This window comes from Plecotus auritus (genome assembly GCF_963455305.1).
Source record: "Plecotus auritus genome assembly, chromosome: 1".
Classification (NCBI taxonomy): Eukaryota; Metazoa; Chordata; class Mammalia; order Chiroptera; family Vespertilionidae; genus Plecotus; species Plecotus auritus.
In genome coordinates, this window is record NC_137770.1 from 96,329,029 (window position 1) to 96,342,898 (window position 13,870).

The window sequence follows — 13,870 nt, forward strand, 5'->3', positions numbered from 1 at the left end:
AAATAAAATAATGTCTGTTTGCAGAGGACATAATCTTACAGAAAATCCAAAAAATTTCACCAAAAAAACTGCTAAAACGAATAAACAAATTCAGTTAAGTTTTAGGACACAAAATTGACATGCAAAAGTCACTAAATAATATCTGAAAGAGAAATAAAGAAAACAATCCCATTTATAATAGCATCAAAAAATACTTAAGAATGAATTTAACCAAGGCAGTAAACAATCTTTACAACGAAAACTATATAACATAAATATCACAAACATTAACTTGAAATGGATTAACAAATTCAGTGTAATACCTGAAACCATAAAATTCCAAGGAGAAAAACAGTATAAGCTCCTTTCTATTAAACTTGGCAATGATTTTATGGATATGATATCCAAAGCACAAGCAACAAAACAAAACAAAAACGAACACAAACAAGTGGGACTACAAAGTAAAAAGCTTCTACACAGCAGGCAAAATAAATGATAAACAAAATGAAAAGTAAACATATGGAACAGAATAAAATATTTATAAACTACATATCTGATAAGGGGTTAGTATGCAAAATACGTAAGAAATTTATATGCCTCAAATGCAACAAAACAAATCACACAATTAAAAATGAATAAAGGACCTAAATAGACATTTTCCCAAAGAAGATATTCGCATAACCAACTAGTACAGGAAAAGGTGCTCAACAATCTTAATCATCAGGGAAATGCAAATCAAAATGACAAGGAGATATCACTCACACCTATTAGAACGACTAGTATCAAAAAGACAAGAGATAAAAAGTGTTGGCAAGGACGTAGAGAAATGGGAATATTTATATACTGTTGGTGAGAATGCATCTGGTGTAGCCACTATGTGAAACAGAATGGAGGTTCCTCAAGAAATTAAAAATATAACTACAATATGATCCAGCAATCCCACTTCTGGCTACATAGTCAAAGGAAACAAAATCCCTGTATCAAAGAGATATCTATATCCTCATGTGCACTGTAGCATCTATATATATGAAAGGCTAAGTGACTGACCGTCTGGCCAGTACATATGATGCACATTGGCAATTTAAAAATAAACATTGACTCGCACATGCGTGATACATATAAAGCTCTCGCTGGCGCAAATTGCACGCATGTTTTAATTTTATAATACTATATTATATATACTATTTTGACATGTAATTTTTTGTAATAACATAATTACTGCATAAATCTTTCTTTTAACTAATTTCCTTTCAATGTAGAAGAATCCGTGCACTGGGCCACTAGTCCTATATAATAAAAGAGTAATATGCAAATTGACCATACCTCTGCTACACCCACCAGCCACGGCCACCAGCCAATCAGGAGTGAGTATGCAAATTAACTCAACCAAGGTGGCTGCGGCCATGGAGCAAACAGGAAACTTGGGTTTCACCGGCAATGGAGGAAGCCAAGCTTCCTGCACACCCTGGCCGGCCCTGAACTCCACTCAAGGCTACAAAGTTTCAATTATAGAAGATAAATAAATCCCAGATACCAGGGCCTCCGCTTGGGTCGCCAGGGGGTGTGGCCGGCCTGCAAACAACCACAGGCCCCTCGCCCAGGCTGCCCCACGCCCCATGCCCCAAGGGAACCCCCATCCTGATCCAGGACACCCTTCAGGGAAAACCAGCTGGCCCCCACCTGTGCAGCAGGCCTCTATCCTATCTAATAAAAGAGTAATATGCAGATTAGCCATCACTCCAACACACAATATGGCTGCCCCCATGTGGTCAAAGATGGCTGCCCCCATGTGGACACAAGATGGCCGCCACAAGATGGCCAGCAGGGGAGGGCAGTTGGAAAGGACCAGGCCTGCAAGGGAGGGCAGTTGTGGGTGATCAGGCCAGCAGGGGAGTTGGGAGGGATGAGGCCAGCAGGGGAGGGCAGTTGTGGGCGATAAGGCCAGCAGGGGAGGGTAGTTGGGAGGGACCAGGCCTGCAGGGGAGGGCAGCTGGGGGCGATCAAGCCTGCAGGGGAGGGCAGTTAGGGGTGACCAGGCTGGCAGAGGAGGGAAGTTGGGGGCAACCAGGCCTGCAGGGAAGGGCAGTTGGGGGGGACCCAGGTCTGCAGGGGAGAGCAGTTGGGGGGGACCAGGCCTGCAGGGGAGGGCAGTTAGGGGCAAACAGGCTGGCAGGGGAGCAGTTAGGCATCAATCAGGCTGGCAGGGGAGTGGTTAGGGGGTGATCAGGCTGGCAGGCAGAAGCGGTTAGGGGTAATTAGGAAGGCAGGCAGGCGAGCATTGGGGAGCCAGCAGTCCTGGATTGTGAGAGGGATGTCTGACAGGCCCGGTAGGATCGGGCCTAAACGGGCAGTAGGACATCCCTCGAGGGGCCCCAAATTGGAGAGGGTGCAGGCTGGGCTGAGGGACACACCTCCCAGTGCACGAATTTCGTGCACCGGGCCTCTAGTTATTTATAATAGCCAAGACAAGGAAACAACCTAAGTGTCCATGGATGGATCAAGAAATTGAGAAAAGTTATCTATACCTATACCTATACCTATGAATTTAGCCATAAAAAAGGAAATACTTTCATCTGTGAACTTAAATGAAACTTGAGAGCATTACATTAAGTGAAATAACACAGTGAAAAAAAAATATGTATGTATGTCCTCATATATATATGAAATCTAAAAAAAAACTAAACTCATGGAAACCAAGACAGAATGGTAGCTGCCAGGGGCAGAGATTGAGGGTGGGCAAAATGGGTGAAGGTGATCAAAGGGTACAAAGTTCCATTTACAAGACAAATAAGTTATGGGAATGTAATGTACAGCATGATTACTATAGTTAACAATACAGTATATTTGAAAATTATTAACAGCAGATTTCTAAAGTTCTCACCACACAAAAAATTGCACCTATGTGAGGTGATACATAAGTTTACTAACCTTATTATGGCAATCATTTGACAATATATACATGTATAAGTCATTACACTTAAACTTATACAATATTATACGTCAATTATATTGCAACAAAGCTGGGGAGAAAACTCTGAAGGGATGATATGAGAATACATAAATTAATTAATTTGTTCTTAAAATGAAAAAGCAAAAAAACTCCCCTAAAACCTAAAATAAGAAATGGAACAAAATTATGGCACCACATATGAATTTTTAATAGTATTTTTTTTGAAAGTCTCAATGAATTGGATTTTTGTAAAAAAACAAAACTACTAAAATTGACCCAAGACCTAAAATAAAACCTGAGGAGACTAGTAATAATAATAAAAAAAAGCAAACTAAAAGAATTAGAAGTTTTACTTATTCTTCCAAATTTTCAAAGAACAGATAATATTTTATAAAACTGGCTATAACTTTAATTTTAAGAATGTAATAAGGACAAAAATTAACTATAGAATATGCTAACAGATAGATTATATGCCCTAATTCAAAATAAAATTCTAGTAAATTTAATACAATAGGAAGTCAAAAGATCTAGCAGAGTTCATCCCAAAATGTAATAGTTATTTAATATCAATAATCTAGTGATATTGAAATACAATATACATCATTTAGTCAAGAAAGCAACACTATATGGAAATCTGAACCAATGCTGAAAAAAATTCTGGTAATATTTAATAACCTTCCATTATAAAAACTTCCAGAAAACAGGCTATTTCCTTAGCATGATCAAAAAGTACCTATTTTAAACCAACAACCAAAGATATCCATTCTTACTATAACTATAGCACTGTAGTGCAATTTCTGGTCAGTGAAGTAAGACAGGATATAAGCAAAACATGCATGATTTTTAGGAAGGAGATTATTTGCAGATAATGATTACAAATTAAACAAATCCTAAGAGGGATCTAAGATGGCAGAAGAGTAGGTAGAAGTTACACTTATATCCTCCCAAGACCAAATCAGAATTATATCTAAATGATAGAACAATTAAACTGAATAACTAACTAAACACTAGCTGAACAGAAAGAAGTCTTATAACAGGATATACAGAAGAAGCCCATCAAAACTGGTAGGAAGGGTAGATGCTCCAGTGCCAAAAGAGGAGCCCACAGGACACACCTGACTGTGAAAATCAGCAGGGAATCCATCCATGAGGGTGAGACAGGATACAGTTAAAAACCAGGTGCCCTCTTAAAGGGCCAGCATACACAATCTTGATGGGAGAAACTCACCGTGGGCTCCAATAGAGGGATGGCAACTCAGAGTGGACTGGACTCACACAGGAAGAAATTTGGTTATATGGCTTTAGGGAGAGGAATGGAGGGACAGCTGCCAATGTCACTGTACTGAGTTAGACACCATCTCTCCTGGGATGAGCCCAGCCCTAGATACTGCATAGTCTGGGGAGATGCACTAGCCCAGCCGAAAGTTCTATCCGGCTGTTCTATCCGGCCCACGGAGCCGAAAGAGCGGAGGGTTCTCTTGCTCTCCCCTCAGCTCCTTTACTTTGAATTTATATTAGTTCACACAAACACTCCATCCATGCTTTTGTTCCGGCTCTCCGGTCCAGTTTAAGAACCCATTGTGGCCCTCGAGTCAAAAAGTTTGCCCACCCCTGCACTAGCCCAACCCTCCCGATTCCATGTAGAGCCATCCTGCCAACCACCCTGCTGGGGCAAGTCCACTTCATGGGATTAGACTCTGAGAAGTCAGCCTGAGGGTCGATCACACCCACAGATGGGCCAAGATAAATTAAGACTCAATTGCAACTGCCCTAGCTGGTTTGGCTCAGTGGATAGCACACCGGCCCTCAGATTGAAGGGTCCCAGGTTTGATTCTGGTCAAGGGCATGTACTCTGGTGGCAGGCTCGAACCTGGGCCCTGGTATGGGTGTGTGCGGAAGGTAACCAATCGATGTATCTCTCTCACATCAACGTCTCTCTCTCTCTCTGTCTCTCCCCCTCCTTTCCACTCTATCTAAAAATCATGGAAAAATATCCTCGGGTGAGGATTAACAAACAACAACAACATAGAAAAGTCAATTACAACAGAATGGCACACATAACCCACACAAGGGACAATCTTGGAGCACCTAGCTCAGGTGATCAGGGACAATGCACTATTGAGCCCCCAGGACACCCACTACATACGGCCACCATACCAAGGCTGAAATACAGAGCAGGTCTACCTCATACACAGAAACAAACACAGAGAGACAGCCAAAATGGGGAGACAAAGAAACATGCCTCTAATGAAAGAATAGGAGAAATCCCCGGAAAACGAACTCAATGAAAATGGAGGAAAGCAATCTACCAGATACAGAGTTCAAAACAATGTTTATAAGAATGCTCAAGGAACTTAGGGGAAGAATGGATGAACACAGTGAGAACTTAAAAAGAGAGATAATAAGCATAAAAATGAGATAGAAACCATTTTAAAAAGTCAGAAATGAAGAATACAACATCTCAAATGAAGAATGTACCAGAAAGAATAAACAACAGCTTAGATGAAGCAGAGTATGTAATCAGCAATTTGGAAAACAAGGTAGCAGAAAACACCCAATCACAACAGAAATTTTTTTTTAAAAAAAAAACGAGGATAATATAAGAGACCTCTAGGACAATACGAAGTGTAGCAACATTCACATTATAGGGGTACCAGAGAAGAGAGAGAGCAAGGAATTGAGAACCTATTTGAAAAGATAGTGACTGAAAACTTCCCTAACCTGGTGAAGAAAATAGATATACAAGTCCAGGAAGCACAAAGAATCCCAAACAAGATAAACCTGAAGAGGTCCACACCAAGTCACATCATAATTAAAATAGCAAAGGTTGAAGACAAAGAGAGAATCCTAAAAGCTGGAAGAGAAAGACAGTTACCTACAAGGGAACTCCCATAAGACTGTCAGCTGATTTCCCAACAGAAACTTTGTGGGCCAAATAAGATTGGCATAAAATATTCAAAATTATAAAAATCAAGGACCTAAAACCAAGATTACGCTACCCAGTACAACTATCATTTAAAATTGAAGGAGAAATAAAAAGTTTGCCAGACAAGAAAAGGCTAAAGGAGATCATCACCACCAAATCAGTATTACATGAAATGCTAATGGAACTTCTATAAGAAGAAAAAAGGAGGGGAAAAAAAGAACATAATTATAAAGAATAAAATGTGAATAAATATAAAACTATCAATAATGACTTTACATGTAAATGGCTTAAATGCTCCAATCAAAAGACATTGGATAGAAGAATAGGTAAGAAAGCAAGACCCATATATAAGTTATTTACAAGAGAACTACCTCAGAACAAAAGATACCCACAGACTAAAAATAAAGGGATGAAAAAGATATTTCATGCAAATGGAAAGGAAAAAAAAACTGGGGTAGAAATACTTACATCGACAAAATAGACTTTAAAACAAAGGCTATATTAAGAGACAAAGGACACTACATAATGATAAAGGGAGCAATCCAAAAAGGGGATATAAACATTTATGTGCCCAACAAAGGAGTGCCAAAATATGTAAAGCAAATCTTGATGGGCATAAAATGGGATATTGACAGTAACACAGTCATAGGGGATTTTAATACTTTAATGACATCAACGGATAGATCTTCCAGATAGAAAATAAACAAGGAAATGGTGGCCTTAAATGACACACTAGATGAGATGGATTTAATTGATATCTTCAGAGCATTTCACCCCAAAGCAGTAAAATATACATTTTTCAAGTGTACATGGAATATTTTTTAGGCTGGACCACGTGTTAGGACATAAAACAAGACTCAATAAATTTAAGAGACTAAAGTCATATAAAGCATATATATATATATATATATATATATATATATATATATATATATATATATATATTTTACCATATGGGATGAAACTAAAAATCAATCACAAGAAAAAACCCCACAAAGACATTAAGAGTAAATAATATGTTACTAAACAATGAACGAGTTAACAATGAGATCAAGGGGGGAAAAAATCAAGATACTTTGACACTAATGAAAATGAGAACACAAAGCTTAATCTGTGGGACACATCAAAAGAAGTCCTAAGAAGAAAATAGCAATACAGGCTTACCTCAAGAAACAAGAAAAATCTCAAACAATCTAACCTTCCATCTAAAGTTCTCAACCTTCCTAATGCTGCGACCCTTTAATATAGTTCCTCATGTTGTGGTGACCCCCAACCATGAAATTATTTTCGTTGCTACTTCATAACTGTAATTTTGCTACTGTTATGAATCGTAATGTATATATCTGTGTTTTACGATGGTCTCAGGCTCTACAGCAGTGGTTCTCAACCCACAGGTTGAGAACCGCTAGCAGGGTGTTTTCCGATGGTCTTAGGCGACCCTGCTAGCGGTTCTCAACCTGTGGGTTGAGAACCGCTGCTGTAGAGCCTAAGACCATCGGAAAACACAGATATTTACATTACGATTCATTAACAGTAGCAAAATTACAGTTATGAAGTAGCAACGAAAATAATTTCATGGTTGGGGGTCATCACAACATGAGGAACTATATTAAAGGGTCGCGGCATTAGGAAGGTTGAGAACCACTGATCTAAAGGAATCAGAAAGAGAACAACAAAGTCCAAAGTGAGAAGGAAGGAAATAATAAAGATGAGACCGGAAATAAATGACATAGACTCTTAAAAAACCACATACAAAAACAATGTAAAAGATCAATAAAACCAAAGGATGGTTCTTTGAAAAGATTAAAAAGGTTGACAAACCTTTAACCAGACACATCAAGAAAAAGGGAGGACCCAAGTAAATAAAATGAGAAATGAGAGAGGAGAAGTAACAACTGACACTACAGAAATATACAGGATTATAAGAAAATACTATGAATAATTATATACCAACTAACTGGACAATCTGGAATAAATTCCTTGAAACATACAATCTTGCAAGACTGAATCAAGAAAAACTAGAAAATCTGAAGAGACCAATTACAACCAACAAAATTGAAGCAGTAATCAAATAACTCCCAATAAAGGAAAGTCCTGGATCAGATGGCTTCAAAGGAGAATTTTACCAAACATTCAAAGAACTAATACCTATCTTTTCCAAACTATTCAAAAAAATTCAAGAGTAGGAAGATCCCAAGCTCATTTTCTGAGGCAAACATTATCCTGATTCTAAAGCCAGATAAAGACACTACAAAGCAAGAAAATTATAGGTCATTATCTCTGATGAACATAGATCCAAAAACCCACAAAAAAATATTAGCAAATGGAATTCAGAAATACATTAAAAAGGTCATATACCACAATCAGGTGGGATTTATTACTGGATGCAAGGTTGGCACAATATCTGCAATCATCAAGAAATCAACAAACAAGTGTTGGTGAGGATGTGGAGAAAAGAAACCCTCATGTATTGTTGGTGGGATGCAGATTGGTGTAGGTAGCCACTATGAAAAACAGTATGGAAGTACCCAAAATTAAAAATGGAACTGCCTATGGCCCAGTGATTCCACTGGGTATGTAACTGAAGAAACCCAAAACAGTAATTCGAAGGAATAAGAACCCCCATGTTCATTGCAGTGTTGATAGCCAAGGTTTGGAAGCCGCACAAGTGCCCATCAACAGATGATTGAATAAAGATGTGGTACATATATACAATGGAATATTACTTAAGCCATAAAAAAGAATAAAATCTTACCATTTGCAACAGCATATATCGACCTAAGTGCAGTAAGTCAGAAAGAGAAAGACAAATACCATATAATTTTACTTATATGGTGAGGTTGAAATTATACAGGTATTCTTAGACAATGCTGGTAACACTAGAAATAGTATGCTTTGACCTATTAATTATATTTCTAAAAATCTACTGTAGGGTAAGACATTTTTAAAAATTTAAATGTCCAATAACTAACTGGGCATCATAAAATTTTTTTTTGAAGAATATAAAAATGGCTGAGGAAAATGTTCACAATATAAATTTTAAAAAAGATAACTTACTATATATTACTATGATTCCAGTTTTGTAAAATAAAACAATTGTGTATATGTCTAACAAAAAAAGAAATAATGAAAATACATAAGCAATTGTTAACAATAGTTTTATAAATATATGGTTTATGTTTGTTTTGTAATAGCCAAAGAAATGAAACATTATTTTAAAAAGATCATTCTAAGCAAAGTTTTTAAAAAAGCACCCATCAGTTAGGAATTAAGGAAATGAATAAAGATTATATTATTCCACAAATTCGGTAGTAATAGGCATGAAGGAATAGACTATAACTTGGAAGGATAGTAACAGGGAAGTTTTATTTTCTTTAAAGGCAGATTACAAACATGCATCTGGTAAGAGGAGTAAGTAGAAATTCAAGATAAAAAAGGGATAACTTTTTGAAGATCCAGAGCAGGCAGAGAAGGTGAGAAGCAAAAGTATAGATGGGGGGTGGGGAGGCTTTTCTGAAACTGAATGTGAGCAAGATGGCTCAACATAGAAATTTTAAAGAGACAAAGATGTAAGGCAGAGTTGTTTGATGTGGGAAAGACCTGAATGATCTTATTCAATTTGCATTCCTGTAATATAGTGATGGCATGGTGGATGGTTTGTTTCAAACTAGTTTCCCAATTGTCAGAAATCACTGGGTTTAATTAATGAGACTAATGTGTGTTAAATGTGAATGTGTGGAGGAAGAATAAAGGTTAAGAACTGCTGTTCTGGCACACGATCTTTCACACAGGAGGTCAAACATTAGAACTGAATTCTTAGTGAGGTTAGAATAAAGAGACCTTTTGACAATAATGAAGGGTTTGAGTGAACAGGAATAAGAAATTTGACAAACAGGAAAACTGTTGAAGTAAAGGAGCATTAATCTAGAGTAAGGCTTTATATCATACTGGTTTGATAATTTTCTCTAGTAATGTATTGCTGCCTAGGAGTAGAGAAAATACATATTAAAAATGATTCTGGCCCGGCCAGTGTGGCTCGGTGGCTGAATGTAGACCAATGAACCAGGAGGTCACAATTAGATTCCCAGTCAGGGCAAATGCCCAGGTTGCAGGCTGGATCCCCAGTAGGAGTGTGCAGGAGTTCGACAATCAATGATTCGCTCACATCTTTGATGTTTCTCTCTCTCTCTCCCCCTCTCCTTTCCTCTCTGAAATCAATTAAAAAAAAAGGTTCTGATTATAGAATTGATTACTGCCATATATATAAAGTCAAATATAGAACAGTTTTTAGGGTCTTAAATATGGCATTTAAAAAATAGGTGACAATGTGTGAGTTTGCTGGACAGAAAGGCAAGTGAAATCAGAGGTTGGTGGGCATATTTAATGTGGGAAAAGTAAAAGTAAAAAACTGGAGATATGAAAGTATAAAACCCCAGTTAAAATGTAAGAGGGAGAAATGTGAATGTTAAGGAGGTTGTAAATTTCAGATCTAAGAAATACAGGTATTCTTAATAATGATGATATCCAAAGTGCCACTTTATTACTGTATTTCTAGTTATATTGCCAAAAAGCACCTATCCAAAAATTTCACTTTTAAGAATCTAGAAAGTAGCACATATACATGAATTAACCCAATGGGAATTTCAGTTAAGTAATATTTTGTTGTTTCTAGTACTGGTTTCCCATTAAATTTTATTCAGATACACCAGGAAACTATGATATAATGGGGTTTTATGCATAAAAATCCACATTATCCAGCTTGCAACCTGGGCATTTGCCCTGACTGGGAATCGAATTGTGATGACCTAGTTCATAGTGGCAATTAACTGTATTTGGATATCCCATAAGGGATATCCAAGGGCTTAAAGAGAAATCAGATTTATGGCAATAAACCCAACTATATCCATTCTTCTTTATTCCATTAGTATTTTTTATTAGGTACTAGCTTGTATTCACCAGTCATTTCAATTGGGGCCTCTTAGACTAATCAGATGTTATATTTGGGCCGTCTAAGTATGGGAAAACAAAAAGAAAATTTATAGGTTCAATTAAATTTCTGCAATTCAAAAGTTGATTCTGAAATGCATAAAAAAGGTATAATTCAAAGATACCTAACATTTTATTATTTTCCTTTAAAAGTTTATTATTTCTAAGGTATAATAAAATACAGTTTCTGCTCAGAAAGTTGTAACTCAGCAATACAGTACTATTCATACAAACAGAGAAATAGTTGACAGTTGACAGTTATAAATTTGAGATTTTCCAACAACTTACCACTGTCTTGAATCCAAGTTCCTAAGTTCTCTAAGTAGTTTTTCATTTTTCTTTAGGAGATGAAAGCTCCTCCTAAACAGATAAATTTATAAACATTTTCATCACCTTTGCAGTGAGTGACATGGCAGTCCCGGAAATACTTTCTATTCTACTCATGCAATCCTTGATACTTGACTTACCTTATCATACTTCTAACACAAAGGAGAACAGACCTTAAAAAAAAAAGTAAGGTCCGAGCTGGTTTGGCTCTGAATAGGGCCTGCAGACTGAAGGGTCCTGGGTTTGATTCTGGTCAAGGGCACATGCCCAGGTTGTGGGCTTGATCCCCAGTAGGGGGCATGCAGGAGGCAGCTGATCAATGAATGATTCTCTCTTATCATTAGTCTATCTCTCTCTCCCTCTCCCTTCCTCTCCTGAAATCAATGAAAAAAATATTTTTTAAAAAGGAACATGTCATTATTTCTACCCAGACCCTCATATATTTCTGTCAGTGGATCATTATCTATTTCATTTTTCTTTGCAGATGCTGTGAACCACCCAAACTCATATCCAGAAAAATAAGAAAGAAATAAAAATACTTACAGATTCCTTCTCAAGAGTTTCATTAGGTTAGAAAGTTTTTTCCTCATGAGAAATAAAATATTCTCAAAATCTAAATCATTACCAAGTATGCATATATTATATGGATGGAATTTGCTTTCTTCCTTGTTTTATACTGTATTATTTTACATGGAAAAATGTATGTATAAGTTTTATCAAATATGTTCTATATGTACAAAATGCAGTAGTCTCCCCTGCCCTTAACCCTGGTTTCAATTATCAGTGATCAACTGAGGTCTGAAAACATTAAATAGAAAATTATAGAAATAAAGTTCATAAATTTTGCATGCCATTTTGAGTAGCATGATGAAATCTCACTGTCCTGCTCCATCTTGCCTGGGACATGAATCATCCCTTTGTTCAGTGTATCCACATTGTATACCCTACCTGTTAGTCACTTGGTAGTCATTTTGATTATCAGAGAGAGAGAAACCACATTCACATAACTTTGTTTACAGTACTATTTTATTATTAGTTATTGTTAATCTCTTACTGTGCCTAAGTTAAAAATTAAACTATCAGAGGTATGTCTATGTGTGTGTGTGTGTGTGTGTGTGTGTGTGTGTATGAAAAAATATTTCATATATATGTAGTTAGGTAGCACTATCCCGTTTTAGGCATCTACTGGGAGTCTTGGAACGTATCCACTGCAGATAAGGGGGGATTACTGTATGTACAAATTGTTTATTTTAATTTTAATATTTATTGATTTTTAAAGAGAGGAAGGGAGAAATAGGGAGAGAGAGAAATAGAGACACAGAGAGAGACAGAGACAGACATCGATTTGTTGGTCCACTTATTTAAGCATTCACTGGTTGATTCCTGTATGTGCCCTGAATGGGGATCAAACTGTCAACCATGGTGCATGGGAACAGTGCTCTAACCAATTGACCTACCTGGCCAGGGCATAAATGTACAAATTATAATCATGAAATCAATGCTTGCTGAGGTAAAATACAGCCTCCTGACCTTTAATTTTTCTTGAGACAATATATAGACCATTCTATAGCAAAACAGTAGAATGCATTTATATGAGTGGCAATTAACTATATTTGGACATACCATACGGCAAATTTGTTCCTGATATAATGTGGCTTTCCCATAAGGCAGAGGATATTGCCTTCTAATAAATGGAAAGGTTTAAATCAAGTTAAACACTAAGTAAGCAAGTAGAACTCCATTTCAATGCTTACATGCATTTGAATTACTTTAAGATTTATTCATTTACTGATATCTGAGCTTCTCACCTACTACAAATTGAACAGAAGCAATACATTAAATGATGCTTCTTCTATTTTCATACAGCTTTTAGTTTTGTAGAAATTTAAAAATTAAACATATATTAATAATGCTTTATACCAGTGTACAATTTTAGTACTTTACGTACATTAACTAATTTAATCCTCACGATTATGTTAGTTGGGAGTTATTTCCTCCAAGTTTAAGTGACTCCAATCTGGGTCTTCTTATTTAAGTCTATGTAATACCTTTTCATTTAACTCCTACCTAACTTACTTGAATACTTTGTGTGTTGATTGCAAGTTTTTACAACATGCATAAGAAAAAACTTTAAAAAAAAATTATAGCCAGATTCTTTTCTTGATTTGATGTTAAATCTTCAATTAATTCCTTTGATAGAAACAAGAAAGGATCATATTGGTATTTGTCTAAAAAAATTTGAGGCTTCTGTGACATAAGAAATATATATTTGGTCTCTACCCCCAATCCCTGACACAGAGCTCCCTTGTAAATTCCTGATGATGGAGGTGACAGGAACATCTTCACAGAGTTCCTAAATCCCTTAGGATTTCCTGGGTAATTGGAGAGCTTATGTTCTAAAGAGATGACTCTTGGTGGGCTCCTGGATAAGTTCAGGATGAGGCCTTGTCACCAGAAAGAGCAACCATGGTTAAAAGGTTGGTAAGCGAAATAAACCAATCAGAGAAAGACAAGTAGCACATGATCTCACTTATATGTGAAATCTAATGAACAAAATAAACTGATGATCAAAACAGATCCAGAGACATAGAAGCATGGAACAGACTGATGAATCTCAGTGTGGGTGTGGGTGTGGGTGTGGAAGTAGAAAGAGGTTAACCAAAGAACTTATATGCATAACCCATGGACACAGACAATAGTAT

General features: G+C 36.7%; 1 protein-coding gene across 9 annotated transcripts in view; it reads right to left on the reverse strand.

The window, feature by feature from the left end:
* The window catches only part of RALGAPA1 (Ral GTPase activating protein catalytic subunit alpha 1), a 297,067-nt gene that overhangs the window by 85,290 nt on the left and 197,907 nt on the right, over positions 1 to 13,870 (reverse strand). For all 9 annotated transcript variants that reach the window (XR_013960957.1, XR_013960958.1, XR_013960959.1 and 6 more), the window contains one exon: positions 11,130 to 11,201. Coding sequence is in view for 6 of the 9 variants with exons in the window: in XM_080675533.1 (XP_080531659.1) it covers positions 11,130 to 11,201 (72 nt within the window). In the remaining 3 variants the exon portion in view is untranslated. The remainder of the gene's footprint in view (positions 1 to 11,129; positions 11,202 to 13,870) is intronic.